This window comes from Sinocyclocheilus anshuiensis, unplaced genomic scaffold (genome assembly GCF_001515605.1).
Source record: "Sinocyclocheilus anshuiensis isolate Anshui unplaced genomic scaffold, SAMN03320099.WGS_v1.1 scaffold130, whole genome shotgun sequence".
Lineage (NCBI taxonomy): Eukaryota > Metazoa > Chordata > Actinopteri > Cypriniformes > Cyprinidae > Sinocyclocheilus > Sinocyclocheilus anshuiensis.
The window spans coordinates 71,561-91,570 of NW_015544207.1; the positions used below are offsets into that span (position 1 = coordinate 71,561).

At 38.5% G+C, this 20,010-nt stretch overlaps 1 protein-coding gene across 2 annotated transcripts in view; it reads left to right on the forward strand.

Moving 5' to 3' along the window:
* The window catches only part of LOC107696975 (contactin-4-like), a 91,943-nt gene that overhangs the window by 13,292 nt on the left and 58,641 nt on the right, over positions 1-20,010 (forward strand). For both annotated transcript variants that reach the window (XM_016497554.1, XM_016497555.1), the window contains exons 3-4: positions 4,540-4,672; positions 7,879-8,054. In XM_016497554.1, coding sequence (XP_016353040.1) covers positions 4,540-4,672; positions 7,879-8,054 — 309 coding nt within the window. The remainder of the gene's footprint in view (positions 1-4,539; positions 4,673-7,878; positions 8,055-20,010) is intronic.

The window sequence follows — 20,010 nt, forward strand, 5'->3', positions numbered from 1 at the left end:
CCTCAGCAACCAGCACGGATCAGCTCTAGGCATGACGAAGCAGATATCGTCCTCTTTTGGAAGGCCAACCAAAGTAGCTTCGCTTTCACAATGAAACACACAGTGCTTTCACGACATGGCGGCGGCGGCAACAACATTACAGCGAGAATAAAAGTTATGCCTTCTTTCTTTGCATGAACATTTGGGCAGCGTTATGCAAATCTTCCCACATCGTGACATAGAGATGTGGGGGCGTGTTTAAACAAGGCGTTTTAGGAGGGCGTGGACCAGTCTTAACTTTTATAAAGAATATCTCTTTGGGTTTGAGACTTTAGTGTTTGCAACTTTAGGGATCTTATCTATTCACGAACAGCTTGTAACACTCCAAAGAGTAAGGAATACTTGAAATCGCATCATATGACCCCTTTAATATATTATCTGCAAGTACATTAAAAAAAATACTTTTAAGATTTGAAGTATGCTACAACTGCACAGTCAGTACCGTTAAGCACACTTCTTTTTGACATGGGTCTTTAAACAGTCATTAAATGACACAACTGATACATTGTTTGTCTTTCAGGGACAAGACAAAGGTCAAATTCTTAAGTACACGTTTAAATACACATAAATACACAGCATAATTGATCCATTGCAATATATTTCATTATTGTGTAACTTTCTGCAAGTTTGTTACAGTCAGCAACTGAATATGCCGCGCTTAATTCCTTAAATTCATGGTTCTCAGATCTTCAGGGCTTGTTGTGTGTGTGCATTTGTTTGTGTGGGTGAGTGCAGGTGTGTATTTTAACTTACTAAGATTGGCTTTTTCATTTGATGAATAAAAGACTTGAATCAGAATCAAACGGATTGGAGGGCACATGAACATCTAAACCCCTTCCCTCCCTCCCTCCCTCGCCCTGTGCGCCCTTGTCTGTTTTCTGGATATTCATGCTGAGGTAAGCTGGCCGAATTCATCGGCTTGTCAGATGGGATTGAATTTGAGATTAGTTTTTATTTGTATCCACTTCGTCATGTCTAGAGCTGATCCGTGCTGGTCGCTGAGGAAATACATCAACTTCGTGCTGTCGATCGCCGGATCGGCTTTCACCTTTAATATTAATTATGCACAAATGATTTAACATGATCTTTTAATGTTTTAATTATAAAAAATATTGTCTGTCTGAGATCTTGAGAGCAAATTCAGGAAAATTGTCCTGAAAAATGTTACAAAATTAAACATATTCTAAGTATAATAGAGAATTCATTAAGAAAAAAATGACAGACTTATGGCAGTTCTTGCTGTTGACTCACTGATCAATGAAAAAGTGTATTTTTGTGCTGCTTGAAGATTACCACATTAATGATATTAAAGGGGTAGTTCAACCAAAAATGAAAATTACCCCATGATTTACTCACCCACAAGCCATTCTAGGTGTATATGACTTTCTTCTTTCAGGTGAATGCAATCGGAGTTATATAAAAAAATGTCCTGGCTCTTCCAGGCTTTATAATGGCAGTGAATGGTGGTGGAAATTTTGAAGCCCAAAAAAGTGCATCCATCCATCATAAATAGTGCTCCACTTGGCTCAGTGGGTTAATAAAGGCCTTCTGAAGCAAATCAATGTGTTTGTGTAAGAAAAATATCCATATTTAAAACTTTATAAACCGTAATCTTTATCTTGAGCTAACTGTTGAGTGAGTGGCATTCCAGCGGATGATGCAGGACGTAGTTGTAGCGTAAGATCCGGTGAGAATATGCTAGCCTCGCGAAAACCACGTTTTGTTTACACTTTTTTTGCAACAGCATCACCACAGTCACCACATTTTAGTATAAAAATAAAATCATAAGAAAGTTGACAATGGGAGGAGGCTGGGCTTTTGGAAATATGGATCAGCTAAACAATGGAAAGCACTGTGGTAGCTAATGGGAAATCTGAGTCAATATTATGGTTGTGAAGTATCACTTTATCATTTGCTCTCACTCACGTCTTTACATCGTCTCATGTTTCCTGTTGCATTTAAGAGTTAAAGCCCTTGTTGACAGTGAGATTGAAATTAGCCCTGGTGCAGAGTATTCCCCATTCAATAGAGTTCAAACACCTCCGCTGAGAGCTCTTCTGTGATCTATTATCACCCAGAATCACAATGAACTCCACCTCTCCTGCATTAGTGAGATGCTAATTGAACACTAGATAGACCAATTTAGCGTTTCTGGCATGAAAAAAAACGTCTCGGTTACGTATGGTAACCAGAGCATGTGAGCGGAGCGGAGCGTGAGCGGAGTGGGGAGCGGAGTGGTAATATTTCCTTAAGAGCACAGAGCGCCTTTCTGAAGATTCCGCTCCGCTTGCTCAATACGCTCAGCGCCGCTCGCTCAACCCAGAATGCCGTTTGGTGATTTGCTTGTTCGAGATCGAGAATCTGTAGAGATCGAGAATAGTAGAGCAGTTATGGAGTTCAGATATTGTTTCAATGAAGTTGCAAGCCTTATACATAAATGTAAAGTAAAAATCAAAGTTAAGAATGAGCAGGGAGAAGAAACTGAGAGGGAGTGCGGGGAGACTGTTAAAGTTAGTACAGATTCATATTGATTACAGAGAGCACGAAGATGTGCTATGCAAACATGGTGCAGCAAAAGGTGAGCTAGTTACATATCATAATAAATGAATAAACAGGTAGGCTAAGGTTATATTCGGTTGTACGGAGCCCCGATCATGACATGCAGACAAAATCACGGCCATGAATTTAGAATAGGCTAGTTCTCTTTTATGCTAGGACTACATTATGGCCACGAATTAAGAATTAATTTTTTCGTTTAGTCTAAATTATGGCCACGAATTAAGTATTCGTTCTCTTGTTTAGACTTAGCTGGCACGAATTCATTCGTTCGTTAATTCGTTCATTCCCTAGTTTTAGTAGGCCTAAATCGTGGAACGAATTATTATATTTCGTAATTAGAAACAGGTGGTACCCCCCGGGAGGGTCCAGCCTGCTCTTTCGAGAGCTCCACTGGTTTCGAAGTGCCGGCGGGATGGGGCATCCCCGGAGGAGAATTCCTTACCATGTTTAGTTTACACTCGAAGTAGATTGGTCTCTCTAAGCGAGATCCCAATTCGTCGGTCATCCGACGTGACGTCGAGAGTGACAGACTGAAAGGGAACTGTTAGTTCCGAATTTTCAGATGCATTAATTCAGTTTGCACCCCTCTGGAACTTGATATCTGCACAAGGTAAATAAACAAGCAGCAGTGTGTGCTTAACATGAACTAATTTCTCAAGAGGATGGTTTCCTCTCAAAAGAGTCCCCTAAATGTAGGTTAAAAACAGTACTTGGCACCTTTACACTGCAAAGGTGAAACAGAATATTTGACAAAATTGATTATTCTTAATTATTGCTCTTGATGTAATGATTAATACAGAAAATTGATTAATAAATATATTATTGATAAAATTATTATAAAAAATATGTATTAATTTATTAATAAAATGCATACAGTAAAATACAAAAAAAGTGTTTGGGGAAACAGCATGTCATATTCTGGCTACACAGACAAAGGCTCAGAATTGTTTATAAATTAGTTTATTGCTGTTTAAACACTAGAAAATCAAAACTACACTGGTTATTTTAATAGCATGAAAAAACAAAATTAACTAATTTCTTTGCATAACATGTTTGAAAGGTCAAAAAGGCAGATACAGAAAGACATGCAGAGTAGTTTCAGTTCAGTGTCATTTGAATACCCCAACATTCTGCTCATCACAGTTTTTTAAAACAAAACATGCAGATGTTTTTTGGTGTTTTGGACACAATGCAGTAACATTAGGCTCTATGTTGTGTTAATCGGCACACAATGAGTTTTAGATTATGCAAATTGCATTCAATCTCGCATAAAAACTCTCTGTCCTGCTCATTGTTGGGTGGATGTCTCATTTTGCTGAAGGCCTTTTGTGCTTAATAAGACAGGATAAGTGGTTTGCGCTAACCATCAACATGTAATTACGGAGAATAATAAACCACAAAATTTCTAGGCTTTTAAGTGTTTACACGATACACATAATTAAGCTACTTTCCTGCAAGTTAGTGTCTTTGGTTTGAGGAAATCGCATTAGTGAGCTTAGTGGGTCACCATGTGTTTCTTGAAAATTGAATAAGCTCTTGTTTTTTCTCTGACTAGATTTATGAATTGCAAACATAGCACAACATGGTAGCAGTACACAGTAAGCTAGCCTATGTAAAGAAATTCACTTTCTCAGAACAATATCTAAGCTCAAAAGTTTAGTATTTTAACATATGTGTGCTCTTTTGGGGTTTGTGATATTAGCATCTTGAACGTGTAGCGTAGCTAAGATCCTGCCAACAATAATCTCAAGTGTTTTTAAGGTTTCTTTGGTTGCGCCAAATTTACTCAACCCACTTGACAGCTATTGAATGACGGCTAGGCTTTCATCCAGTGAACAGATGGATACCTTTCACAACAGCTTTGCTCTAAAAAGCGTGCTAAGCTAAACTTAGCATTGACTAACAGTGTATTTCTGTTCTTTTCCTGCTCCTCACCTTTAGAAGGCAGCGGTCCTCTGAGGCCAGTGTTCACCAAACAGCCGGGAAGTATTGTATTCCCTCTCCATCTTAATGAGCCCAGCCGGGAGGTTACCTTCAGCTGTGAAGCCCAGGGACATCCGCCCCCGTCCTACAGGTGAGATCCCAATGTACCATGGATTTTGGTATCAAAAAGCCAATACAAGCTTTATTTTATCATTTTTTTTGTCAGTGGCAAAGACAAATAGACAATCCATATTACCTGATTAACCTGTTCAATCTAAGCTCGAGTTCGAGTGTAAGGACCTTGGAAGTTTTCCTGAGCTCTCAGCACATGTTGGGTATTTCTAACATGAAGGGAACTCTTTTTCAAGCCGCCAAGGACACATTAATTTATCAAAGAGTGAAGCTCTCCATTGCTGCCATTACCGAGAGCCCTTTATATTGTCGCTGCAGTTCTTGATTTGACTCTGTTATGTATTTGCCAAAAGACCATACAATAACGATGTTCTTTGAATTGGTGCACTTTTATTTTTACTGATTAACTAAAAGAAATTCTTACAATCAGAACAGTTCACATATGATCACATTTCTTTCTCCATCCTCACTCTTGCTTTCGGTGCACCGCCCTTTTTATATATCCTGCCCCCAAGCAATGGGAAGAGAGATCAAAAGTCACATATTTACAGAATTCAATAATACTATTTTTCTTACTTAAAAAATACGTATTAATACACAACAGACTCATCTTGAGTCAAAACCAATCTGAGCTAGTCTCAGCTGGTTTGGCCTTTCTGTTTTATTTATTTATTTTTGTGGGAGACCCATGCTAAATCTAATTGGATTTAATTTCTCTCTGAAAAGCTGTTTTCTTCAGCCACTTCTCTGCCGTGGCTGCACTCTTTCTTTGACTCCCTCTTGTTCTCGTGCTTGATTTCTGATCTCTGTGAATTTAATAGAATTTCATTTTATTTTAACTGCAGTATATATGTATCAAAGAACATTTTGGATGTTAAACAAGGTGTCAGAGTCTCCTCAATGACCACAAATGTAACCTATATATTTTGTTTTTATTCAAACGTTTGGGGCAGTAAGAAACGTTTAAAGGGGTCATACGATTTCAAGTTTTCCTTTCTCTTTGGAGTGTTACAAGCTGTTCGTACATAGATAAGATCCCTAAAGTTGCAAAGACTAAAGTCTCAAACCCAAAGAGATATTCTTTTGTAATGGATTTCTATTGCAAATAAATACTGTTCTTTTGAATTTATATTCTTCATAGACTTCTAAAAAATATATATATCACAATTTACTGTTTTGAACATTGATAATAATAAGAAATTTCTTGAGCAACAAATCAGTATATTAGAATGATTTCTGAAGGATCATGTGACACTGAAGACTGGAGTAATGATGCTGAAAATTCAGCTTTGATTACAGGAATAAAATACAAGTAGAAAGCAGTTAATGTAAATGCTAGTAATATTACACAATATTAGCCTACTGTTTTTGCGGTATTGTCAATCAAATAAATGCAGCCTTGAGACTTCTTTATGTAACATTTACAAACTTACTGTTTTACTGACCCCAAACATTTGAACCGTAGTGTATATAAAAATATGTTTAAATAACGCAAAACTTGCATTATTTTCCGACCTCATCACAAGCATTTCTTAAAGCTTAAATATTTTCATCTTAACAGAAAAACATTTAAAATGTCTATTTTTCTCCACTAGTTTAAAGCTCTGACATCTGTCTACAATGAATAAAAAATGAAAATGTAAGTGTACAAGTTAAAAAGCTAGACACTTTCAAACAGTCTCCCCTTGAATTTTATAATTCTTTTCAGCTGATAAATTTGTAAAACTGAATTTTTTCAGCATTTGAATGGAAGTGAAAAGAGTGGAATGTTTCTAACTGCACTGTTTGCCCTCCTCAGGAGACTGGAAAACATACTTAATGTATTCAGAATAATATACTGTTTGTCTACAGCATATAGTCCCTGAAAAAATTCCCTTCCAGTAAACCAGCCTATTTGTTTTTTTTTCTTGAAGAGCATCATTGAATTTGAGTGACAGACAGAGCAAACAGTGGGCTGTTCATGCAAATATATCTCTCCCAAGTCCCATGCATTAACTTGTGCAGCACGGTACAGATTTCTATCAATATGGAAAGGTCATAGACGTGGCCTTTAGTGTGTGGGAGGAAAATGTGACATCATGGTATCTTCAGTTTTTTGTGCAGTGTATTGATTTCTATTGTGCATATAATCAGACAGGTAATTGATGTGGATCATGTCTTTGTCCACATCAAAACCAAATGGCCACTATAGTGCCCTTCTCTGTTTTCTCCAGTCCGTCAATTAAAATGGCCCTTATTTGCTGTGGGATTCACACAGCAGACTCATTTATTCTCATTTGTATGCCACATTGACAGAGAGGTCTGTTTTTTTTTCAGTGATTACGATTTAATAATGAGGTAAGGCAGTGATTACGTTACCTGACTGTATTGATTAGTTGTGTGATGACGTAAAGACGAGGCTTTTGTAGCAGGGGATCTGAACTTATGGGCGTCTCTGGGGTTTTTTTGGTTTCAGATGTCTTGGGGTGACTGGTCCAGGCCATCGATCTGTTGTAAAAGTCCTGTCTTTCTACTTAACATCCTTTGCTGTTGCTAGTGTTTTGTCTTGTGGCACTGTATGTCCATTCTCAGCACTCTGGTATTATTTTTAAAAAGATCAAAATTATGTGTATTTTATTAAGTATTTTGTTCATGTTTGAATAATGTTAATTATGAAAAAGTATAATAAATGATAAAAAAGAGAATTAAATCATTCTTATGTATTATTCTTATTAATTGGACTTGAGGTAGAGTGTTATTTTAGCATCGTTTATATACTATTATAATATTTTTTAATAATTTTAATATATTTGTATTTTTATATTTTCAGTTTTCATTTTTAGTTCAAGTTTTAGTTATTTTGTTATGTGATTTTGTCTCTTTTTTTTCAGTTTTAGTAGTTTTATACTTCAACCTCAACTTAGATATTTTATTTCAGTTAAAGTTTTTCACCTAATATTTTATTGTATTTTTATTTTAATTTTTCAATTATAGTAGTTTTACTTTTAGTTTAACAGCACTGGAGATGGACATGTCAGTTGGACAGTCAGAATTTCCTTTCCCTAACCATTGTTTTTTCAAGGTTCAGGTCTTATTTTGTATTCTATATGTGGAAAGTCCAATATACAGTATATTACAAATAACAAACAAATATATCTCACTATGTTTTACTTTGAATGAAGAGAAAAATATCTTCTAGTACTCCAAACCGTTCACTCTCTGCTAACTTCCCTCTGTGTTTCATAGGTGGAAAATGAACGACAGCTTCATTTACCCTCAACTTGGCTCTCGATACAGCATCTCAGGAGGAAACCTTCGAATCAGCCAGCTCAATAAGGAAGAGGATGCTGGTATTTACCAATGTCTGGCCTCCAACTCTTTCGGGACCATTCTGAGCAGAGAAGCTAGTCTTTACATTGCTTGTGAGTCTAAGTAATTTCTCTTCTCAAAAACTCAAGCACTTGAAAGTATGAGGGTCTATAGACTCAAACTTGAGACCAGTGATGCTTGGTTAGTCTTTTCCACATCATTTGATGTGGTTTTAGTGGATTTTCATTATACCTTTGTGAACTTGTATTTTAAAGTGGGTACAGTAGATAAAGCATGGGCACTGATAAGTTAATATTGCGAACAGCACTGCAGAGAGCAGATGATCCATATCGCATAAAAACGACTCATTAATGATGACTCAAATTAATCATAAACTTGGAGTTTGTATTTCTAGAATTACAAAGCATTTGCTCTGCATTTGCACTTATGGTAAAAGATCATATCATGAGGAATCGCTGTCCCTTGGTCTTCTGAGATAAAAAAAAAAAAAAACATTTATGAAAGCTAAACATATTTTCTGCATTTATACAACTTTCTAAACAGTTTCGAAACATTTTGTGCTCAAACTACATTTAGAAGTAATCAAAATGCATGTAACTACACTGGACTTTTAGTATAAATGCTAATCTACCTTACATTTTTAAAATAGTCTAATCTAATCTGTTTTACATTTCAAAACATTACCATAGACAATAAGTGCAGCTATGGTGAGCATAAGATACTTCTTTCAAAAACATTTTAAAAGCATCTTAGAGACCCATACTTTTGAATGGTAGTGTAGTTCCAGATTAAACTGTAAATTAGAAATGATATAAGATTATATTTGAATTTTAAGCATCCAGGCTCTTTGGTTATTGTGAGACATTATGATCCAGGTCATATTCATAGACTTTTGAGATCTTACAGGGCTGCTGAAACTACTATTTAATGGGCCTCATTTACCAGTTTTCTATGTGTGATGTCTGCTGGATCTCTGGTGGCAAGGTGAGCTTGGTGCTTATCTATTTCATGCTAGCTGGTTCATCTGCAGAAATGATGCCCTGTGATGGATGTGAGTCTGAGTTCAGGAGCCTGTTTCCTGCTGTCAGGCGCAGTGTGATCTTTACAACAGCTCTGGCTTCTGTGGCGTGAAGGTGGAACTCATGCAGGTCCTTAAGCTTTATGTGTTATCAATGTTTTCTCTCAATTACCTGGACCTAACCTGCTGTGGCTTCCAAACTGACCAGTCTCCAATTGCCCAGCGCCTGTAATGCATCAGGGGAGGCTGATCTGAGACCTTTCTCTAGGTGTCTCACTCTTAGTATAACATATTATGTCAATTTAAGAGACTGAGTTTCTGAGCTATATTTGTAACCTTTTCTTACAGCAGCTGGAATAATTAAACTTGTCATTTTGAGAATAGAGTCTTAATCGGTGCATGGTGGTAATGAAACACATGCACAGTACGTGACTGAAAATAGATTATATTCCAGTTTTAATTGTGCATCTGATTGCAGATACGTGGGATTACACTGTACTTACAAAAGACATGTTAATTAGTTCATATGACATTTTACTGGTGAAACTTGTATTATTTGGATAATACTTCCAAGACGTAGAATCTGTGATTTCGAAGTACAGTATCCACACCGGTGTGGTGACTCACAGCCCACACACACACCTCAAAACATTAGATTAATCCGTGCGGAGGAGCCATGCCGATGCACAACCCACATAAAGAAAATAATTCAACTTGATCTCATGATGAAAACGTACCTGTGGGAACTTTTTTGCAAGACGCTATATATGTAGCGCCATGTACATTTTAGTTACATATTTGATGTGAAATGTCCACTGAGTTGCGCTAAAAGTGTTTGTTTTTTTCCCCGGAACATTTTGTATGTGTCACTGTAGTTCTGACTTGGAAATGTCCATTGAGTGGCACTATAACTCTAATGCTCCGTGACGTTTTAAAATAACGTACCATCTGCACTACACCTAAACCTACCCGAAAGTATAAACAAAAGCGAATGTGACATAAAAACGCAATCACAAGCATGCCGTTTTAGCTTGTTTTTTGATCTTTCATCTCAGCACATTACTCTTGAGTCATATGTTTTTCACGGGATTTGTACTCAAGGATTCCGCATCCTAAGTCCAATTCCGTGCAGGCTGAGCTACCGAGCAAGCTTGTTACATCCAGAAAGCGAAACATATGGAGCTGTAATCATAACTGTGTGCGAAAACGATTACACGATTTTTACCGCCTCTGGTGTTCATTTCTGTTGGAAACTGCAGTGATATGTACTTATTGGTATGTATTTCGCGTCTTGTGAAAAAGTTCCCACAGGTACATTTTCGTCATGAGATCAGTTGGAGATAATTCTGCAAAAAACTGCAATTGCAGGTTTCAAATGGAGATGGCGATAAAGATGCAAAACTTAAGGACTGCAACTTTAATTAAATAACAAAATGTGACACAAAACATCCTAATGTACATTACTGATAACAAAAATGAGAGGAAACAAAATTATTTGAATAAAACATAATCATATGTGCTGTGTTATGCAGGGACTTTTGGGAATGTCCTTTTACTGTTTTTCACCATAAACCACACATTTTACAGTGAAATTGCACATAATTTTTACTGTAGGGTTTTTTCCAGTCTTTTTCTGTAAACATTACACATTTTTATTTGCAGTGAATGTAACGGTTATTGCATGTGACAGGCATTTAAATGTTTTATATTCCAAATTTAAATTGAAATAATTGAAATGAATAGTCATTTGACTTTAAAAGAAAGACAAAAGTCAGTTGCTTTTTGTTAATGGTAATGTAAAATCAGTTCTGCATTTTGTTCACAAAATTCTAGACCCAAAACTAACTGAAGCTACTTCAATTTGTGCACAAGAGTGAATGTTTTTTTTTTTTCATTTTGTGTATAACAGAAAGCACCTTTCATGAACAAAAAAAATGTGCCCAGCACATCACAAAATGCCTTTAAAATACCACCAAACACACAATATCTGAATAAGATACAGAATATATTTGGTTCACAAAAGAACAAAGGTAATACACTTTCTGTTTGTAATTCCTTCTGTCCATGATAGTAGTATCAGACACTTTGCCAAAGAATGCCTTTTAAGTGGGGCTGTTGCCAAGGGTTAAATTGGGCCAGAATGGCATTCTGCCACCTTCAAAAGAAGGAAAAAACTGGGAGGCTGGGAGTTGTGTGTACAGGGCATTTAGGGTTCCCCACCTCTAAAATCTCAGCTCAAACTCAAGTGACATTAAATTCATACGTATATAAAGTTGATCGAAAGTGATTTCAAAAAGAAAGAGCTAAATTTATTGTAATATATGTATATATATATTTTTTTTTTTTTAAATGTGTAACATTGGGTGATTTTGGTTTCCTTTTGCTGGACTGCTTTGCATATGCTCCAAATACAGTATCCATTCTAGTCTAGAATATTCTACTAGCCATTAATGCTAGCTTGATTAGATATTTTAAGCACTCTTAGACGCTTGGTGCAGCATAGCTATTTATTCTTCTTTCACCTAATGTTGATCTTTTGTGTTTTCTGCTTCATTTGGTTTGACATCTGTATCTAATCTGTATCTATGGTCGCTAGCAAACTTTGGTTGTTAAAATGCTTCACAAGCCAATGATTCCCTGCTGAATGTGCTTAATAATTTGAGACACATATGTGTGCATCTGCATATCTTATTACGGTACGCTAGTAGTCTAATAATTCATTTTGTCATGATGATTCGTGCACAACCTTAGAATGGATTGAGGAAAAACTCAGGGCAAGAGAGGGAGATTTAATGGTACACTAGAAAATGCTTTTGTATCATTAAGAGTTTATGGTGAAAAGGCAAGGCTATTGCATTTGAGCCACAGCGATCCATGCTTTCTACATTAAAACTGCTCTGAATGTTAAAGGTAGATGTTTACTTGAGGAATAGACATTTTTAGCCTGATAAATCTAACACTAAACCATTAAAGTGTTAAATCACTAAAGCTGCAGTGCATTTCCACTGCTACCCTGGAGAGAATCTCCTGTGTGGTCCACTATAGCTCATGGACTCAACCCAATATATTTTTGGTGTCTGGAGCAAGGTTATTTTCGTAAACGAAAACTAAAACTAAGACGAAAACGATTGATGAAAAAATTATTTCGTAAACTGAAATAAAATAAAAATGGCAAAATAATTCAAAAACTAAAACGAAACGAAACTAACAACAGTTATTGAAAAACTAACTGAAATAAAATAATAATTATCAAAAATAAATAATCGTTTTAATAATCATTACGTTCTCACCCCTTGATAGAGGACCTACAATAATGTACAGTATTTGAAAAATAATGTGTTTTTTGAACATTAAAGGCGATAAAGAGGCAAAACTTAAGGATTGTAACTTTAATTAAATAACAAAATGTGACACAAAACATCCTAATGTACATTACTGATAACAAAAATGAGAAGAAACAAAATTATTTGAATAAAACATAATCATATGTGGTGTGTTATGCAGGGACTTTTGGGAATGTCCTTTTACTGTTTTTCACCATAAACCACACATTTTACAGTGAAATTGCACATAATTTTTACTGTAGGGTTTTTTCCAGTCTTTTTCTGTAAACATTACACATTTTTATTTGCAGTGAATGTAACGGTTATTGCATGTGACAGGCATTTAAATGTTTTATATTCCAACTTTAAATTGAAATAATTGAAATTAATAGTCATTTGGCTTTAAAAAAGAAAGACAAAAGTCAGTTCCCCTTCAGGAACTCGAGCTGCGTCGAGATCGCTTTGGGAACGCGTGACCGCATTCTGAAGCACGTGTAACATCAGTCCAATGGAGCAGCGAGACGTCACGAGCGGGGTGACGTGAGCGCCAGGAAGTATAAAAGCGAATCCGGCAGAGCGCAAGTTAGCTTCGATGAAGTAGCACCTGGAGGGAAGAAAGGCTTAATCTGCTCTGTCCAGTTCGAGCACTGGACGCTTACGCACACAGAGCTGCCCCGTGGCGTAAGGCAGATCAGCTATTTGTTTGTTTTTGGTCCATCAAAGAAAGGATCTCCGGCGACCAAGCAGACCATGATAGGTGGGTGGTCGAGGCCATCTCACTAGCCTACGAGTCCTCTGGCCTCCCATCACCTATGGGGGTCAGAGCGCACTCGACCAGGAGTATGGCGGCCGAATGTAACGGTTATTGCATGTGACAGGCATTTAAATGTTTTATATTCCAAATTTAAATTGAAATAATTGAAATGAATAGTCATTTGACTTTAAAAGAAAGACAAAAGGACGTTGCTTTTTGTTAATGGTAATGTAAAATCAGTTCTGCATTTTGTTCACAAAATTCTAGACCCAAAATGAACTGAAGCTACTTCAATTTGTGCACAAGAGTGAATGTTTTTTTTTTTCATATTGTGTATAACAGAAAGCACCTTTCATAAACAAAAAAATTTACCCAGCACATCACAAAATGCCTTTAAAATACCACCAAACACACAATATCTGAATGAGATACAGAATATATTTGGTTCACAAAAGAACAAAGGTAATACACTTTCTGTTTGTAATTCCTTCTGTCCATGATAGTAGTAGCAGACACTTTGCCAAAGAATGCCTTTTAAGTGGAGCTATTGCCAAGGGTTAAATTGGGCCAGAATGGCATTCTGCCACCAGGAAAAAACTGGGAGGCTGGGAGTTGTGTGTACAGGGCATTTAGGGTGCCCCACCTCTAAAATCTCAGCTCAAACTCAGGTGACATTAAATTCATACGTATATAAAGTTGATCGAAAGTGATTTCAAAAAGAAAGAGCTAAATTTATTGTAATATATGTATATATATATTTTTTTTAAATGTGTAACATTGGGTGATTTTGGTTTCCTTTTGCTGGACTGCTTTGCATATGCTCCAAATGCAGTATCCATTCTAGTCTAGAATATTCTACTAGCCATTAATGATAGCTTGATTAGATATTTTAAGCACTCTTAGACACTTGGTGCAGCATAGCTATTTATTCTTCTTTCACCTAATCATGTTGATCTTTTGTGTTTTCTGCTTCATTTGGTTTGACATCTGTATCTAATCTGTATCTATGGTCGCTAGCAAACTTTGGTTGTTAAAATGCTTCACAAGCCAATGATTCCCTGCTGAATGTGCTTAATAATTTGAGACACGTGTGCATCTGCATATCTTATTATGGTACGCTAGTAGTCTAATAATTCATTTTGTCATGATGATTCGTGCACAACCTTAGAATGGATTGAGGAAAAACTCAGGGCAAGAGAGGGAGATTTAATGGTACACTAGAAAATGCTTTTGTATCATTAAGAGTTAATGGTGAAAAGGCAAGGCTATTGCATTTGAGCCACAGCGATCCATGCTTTCTACATTAAAACTGCTCTGAATGTTAAAGGTAGATGTTTACTTGAGGAATAGACATTTTTAGACTGATAAATCTAACACTAAACTATTAAAGTGTTAAATCACTAAAGCTGCAGTGCATTTCCACTGCTACCCTGGAGAGAATATCCTGGGTGGTCCACTATAGCTCATGGACTCAACCCAATATATTTTTGGTGTCTGGAGCAAGGTTATTTTCGTAAACGAAAACTAAAACGAAAACGAAAACGATTGATGAAAAAATTATTTCGTAAACTGAAATAAAATAAAAATGGCAAAATAATTCAAAAACTAAAACGAAACGAAACTAACAACAGTTATTGAAAAACTAACTGAAATAAAATAATAATTATCAAAAATAAATAATCGTTTTAATAATCATTACGTTCTCACCCCTTGGCGGAAAAATATATGAGCTGTGTGGCGCTGGCGGTTTCGGGAAATACCTGTAAATGGAAAACAGGTATTGAGCACGTGAGGTTATCTGACAGAGAGACGTCGCAAAGCAGTGTAAAGCAGAGTCCTGCACGGGTCCTGTTTGGTAAACGCGCACCAGCAGTACCTAACAGAACACTCGACCCGTTATCCAACAGCAGCACTAATTTAATGCTGTACCAGACCAGACTTGTTTGACATAAAGACCGCGAGTCGCGACCCGAACCGCACCCGCATTAAAGGGGTCATATCTATTACATCAGGTAGGCAAAATTATTTATTTTCTCATATACCACAAGCAATCAAACCAAAATTAGACATTCTAAGTTGGTGCTTTGAAGAAAAACAGGCACGCAGTGCAACGTAATAATTAACAGAAAAAAAGACGAGAATGCGCATCCTTTCTATAGCATCTTGTGATCACTCTGCCAGGCTTTCGGTCAAATGTGCATAGGCTAAATCACATCATAAACACGCTTATAATTCTTAATAAATGAAAAGAACATATAAAAACTAAACTGAATTGTATAGCAAATTTGAAAACGATAATAAAATAAAACTAATTTTAAAATTCAAAACTATAATAACCTTGGTCTGGAGACAGCAGAGGACAATCTGTGAAGGTCTAAAGCTTCTTCCGGGTGCAGATATAAATTTAAGTTGTTTCAAAATATTGTTTGCAAGCCTAACCTTCAGAATGACTCCAAGAATAAAGCTAAATTTATTTTGGAAATGGTGTCGATTTGAGTGCCATTGAAACAAATTTAGTGTAGGATGTACTTAAATTTACTTTACTTTAAATTTATTTCAATTTCACAAATTTTACAAAGAAACAGCAAGTAACACATTGAATTAAATGTGAAATTTTGAAGACTGTGTAATTACAATGACTGGAATAGTATTTTCTTGTAAAACAATAATCTGTTGTAAAAAAGATAGTAAAATAATATTTTCTGATAGTTTCACTCAGAAATTAGTTTTACATTATGTAACTTTACATAAAAACAACAATTAACACACTGAATTCCATCTGAAATTTTGAAGTAGAAAGACTGAAACAGTATTTTCTTGTAAAATGTACATTCTACATAATCTCTGCTGTATGTATGTATTTATTTGTTTATTTATTTTTCATAATGTTCATATCATTTGGTGATCCCTAAAACACCTTGAATGATTTAATTTTTTGTAATTATTTTTAATTTGTTTAAACAAAATTGTCAAATGTTTATATTATTAGCCATAACATGAAAATAATTATTTTAATATCAGTACATCTTCAGTTACCTAAAATGTTTCACCTGTCGACTTACTGGACCCTTAAAGACAACTTTGAGACATTTCCATTGAATGTTCCTGATAAATCACATTATCTACTTTGAAACTGATTTATTCATAGTCTATTTATAGTAACGATTTGGCATTTTTTAGTAGTGCATTGAATGAGAGGCCTGAATAATAATCAAAAGAGATACTTCTCCTGCTGCATATTTTTCAGTATGCCTAAGGCAGTGCTGGTTTAATCTGAAGATTATGGCTCTTATAAATGACTATGAATGTATAAACCAAAAAATGGCCTCCAGTGGCCAAGAACTACGTTACCAAATTTGCTTATTTTATTGCAGTATAAGTAGAATTTGTTTTTCTTATTTTAAGTTATTATATTAAGTTAAAACTTCTCAGTTTCAGGAAAACACCAGCCTCGTCAGGTCCCAGCACTCATCCTGCACGATCACAATCAAGACCAGTATAAAGCCACCTTCACTCCTCACCAACCTTTTCGGTGTCTTGAAGTTGCTACCACAGACTTACCTGACTCACCTACCGTTGGATACTCACCTGCTGATCCCGATCTTCATCTCTTGCTAACCACGTCCTCGGAAACCTGTGAAAAGGAGAAAGAGCCTGTTAGCTCACTAAGCTAAGTTGACTTATCTCCAGTATAGTAGAGACTTACCTGCTGACTCTCCATTCCTCTGCACTTTATTCCTGTTGCTCAATAAATACCATCTCACTTACCAGTTTCTCCATTTGTGGTCTCCTTTCTGTTCCGTGACAGAAGACCAGTCCTAGAGAAGATTTCAGCAGCATGAATCCACAGCTGCCAAACCCGCTCACCCTCGAGGACTTTGTTCAAGCTATCAACGCCGCACTTGCACCTCTCACTACCGCTGCATCTGCCTCCACCAGTCCCATGGCTCGGCCCGCTATGTTCTCTGGAGAGGCGATGGATTGTAATGGCTTTTTGTTGTAGTGTTTTCTGTTTTTTTTTAAATGCAGTCCCGAAGCCCTCCCCACCGAACGATTGAAGATCGCCTTCATGATTACACTGCTGACTGGACGTGCTCTGCAGTGGGCGGAGTCCCTCTGGAATGCCAACAGTCTTGTAACACAAACACTCTACGCTTTCACGAATCATTTTAAGTAGGTCTTCAGGCAAGCTGTGTCGGAACTGTCTGTTCAGGATTGATTATTCCGGCTTCGTCAAGGAGGCAGCTTGGTGTGGGAATATTCTGTTCAATTTCGCACTCTCGCGGCCTCGAGTGGTTGGAATGAGATCGCTTTCCTCACTGCTTTCATTACTTCAGAGTTATGTGCCCTCTAGAAGCTTGCGTTCTGCAAGTGAAAGGCGTATTATTCTGGCAAGGACTAAATCCTCGCATCCACCGACAGATGGCGATCTATGATGACACTGTGGGACTCGAGACCTTGATCTTAAAGGCTATTCGTATTTCCCAACATCTCACTGCCTGTGAAGTAGATATGCCACTCTCTCCATCGCCTTCAATCACATCATCAGCTCCAGCACCAGAGCCGATACAGCTCGACTCATACCACCTGACCCGCACAGAGCGTGATAGAAGAATAAACTCTGGCCTCTGTCTGTATTGTCGGGTGAGTGGTCACCTTCTCCATACCTGTCCCATTCGTCCGCCCCGCCCAACGGTGAGTACCATCCACTTGAACCCTCAAATCAGAGCTCTATCTCGTATGACCATACAATTAATTTCTCCTCACGCTTCCATTTCAGTGCAAGCCCTCATCGACACCGGGTCCTCGGGGAACTTCATCTCAGTAAACATGATGGATTGTCTGCAATTAAAAAGGGAACCTCACTCCCAGATATTAAACATCACCATTCAAGGAAAACCGCTGGGCGGGGCAAGGTTAGGTACCGCTCCCCTAACATCAAGCTCCATGTCGGGTGCCTGCACAAGGAAGTCCTCACATTTCTAGTGCTGAAGGTCCTGGGATGCCCGTGGCTCACCTAACATTCTCCTCACTTGGATTGGAAGAGCAACAAGGTCCTACAGTGGAGTGAATACTGTTTCCATCATTACCTGCCCCAAATCTCTCCATCTACCAGGTCTCAGATCCCTATTTGTTCTACCAGTGTGGAGAGCCCCAAGCCAGTAGAGAAAACTGATTACCTCCAGAGAACTGGGCATTCCAGGACATCTTCAGTAAGCGGGCCGCCACCAAGTTACCACCGCATAGGCCATGGGACTGTGCAATCGACCTGCTGCCTGGAGCTAAACTCCCGAAAGGTAGAGTGTATCCACTGTCCATCCCGGATCAAGCTGCTATGGAGGAATATATCAAGGAGGCTCTCCGTCAATGCTTCATCAGTCCTTCCACCTCGCCAGCTGTGTCAAGCTTCTTCTTCATCAGCAAAAAGGATGGAGGCTTACGACCATACATCGACTACAGGACCATGAATTCACAGACTGTTAAGTATCCATATCCGTTACCCCTGGTTCTGGCTGCCCTCAAGGAACTTCCTGGAGCTCGCATCTTCTCCAAACTGGACCTGCGGAGAGCATACAACCTCATTCGAATCCGCCCTGGAGACGAATGGAAGACGGCCTTCATCACACCTACTGGCCACTATGAGTATTGGGTGATGACGTATGGGCTAGCCAACTCTCCGTCTGTCTTCCAGGGATTCATGAATGAGGTGTTCCGGGAGTTTCTCCACCGATTCGTTATTGTCTACATCGACGACATTCTCATCTACTCCCGGGACCTGGCCGAACATCGCCACCAAGTGGAGCAGGTCCTTCAGAAGCTGAGAGAATACCACCTATACCTCAAGCTGGAGAAGTGTGAGTTCCACCGAACTACCATCCAGTCCCTGGGTACGTCATCTCCCCTCAAGGAGTACAGATGGACAACAAGCTCCAAGCCATTCGTGACTGACCCTTACCTTCATCAGTGAAAGAATTACAGCGCTTTCTAGGTTTTGCCAACTTCTATCGCTGTTTCATCCAATCCTTCAGCATGATCACTGCACCACTCACCTCTATGCTCTGCAATAAATCCGAGACTCTCTCCTGGCCCCTGGAGGCCCAAAGAAGTTTTGACCAGCTGCGAGAAGCCTTCTGCACCACTCCCACCCTGATTCCTCAGAAGCCGTTCATCGTGGAGGTTGATGCATCGACCGTGGGTGTCGGAGCGGTGCTGTCTCAATATAGCGGAAAGCCTCTTAAGTTACATCCCTGTGCATACTTCTCCTGCAAGCTATCCCCGGCAGGGCAAAACTACGACATCGGAAACCGTGAGTTGTTGGCTATCAAGCTTGCACTGGAGGAGTGGAGACACTGGCTGGAGGGAGCCATCCATCCTTTTCAGGTCATTACTGACCACCGCAATCTAGAGTACTTACGAGATGCTAAACGTCTGAATCCTCAACAGGCCCGTTGGGCGCTCTTTTTCACTCGCTTTAATTTTACAGTCACCTACCGATCCGGGATCCAGAATTCCCATGCTGATGCTCTTTCCCGTCTCCACCAACCCTTGCAAGACAACACAGCCCCAGAAACCATTCTCCCTCCAGCCCTCATCGTAAGTCCCATTGAATGGTCCCTGGATATGGACATTCGACAAGCCACACTCACGGAACCTGCTCCGCCGGGCGGTCTGCAGTCTTCAGCCTTCTTTCACCTCCTAGGAGTCTCCGTTAGTCTCACCTCCGGATACCACCCACAATCCAACGGCCAGACTGAGCAGAAGATTCAAGACATTGGGAGGTACCTTCGCAGTTACTGCCACCAGAACCAGCACGGCTGGAGTCGCTTCCTTCCCTGGGCCGAGTACGCACAAAACTCACTCCGCCAGCACTCCCTTCGAGTCTCACGCCCTTCGGCTACCAACCACCCTTATTTCCCTGGGATGGAGAGCTCTCGGAAGTCCCAGCTGTGGAC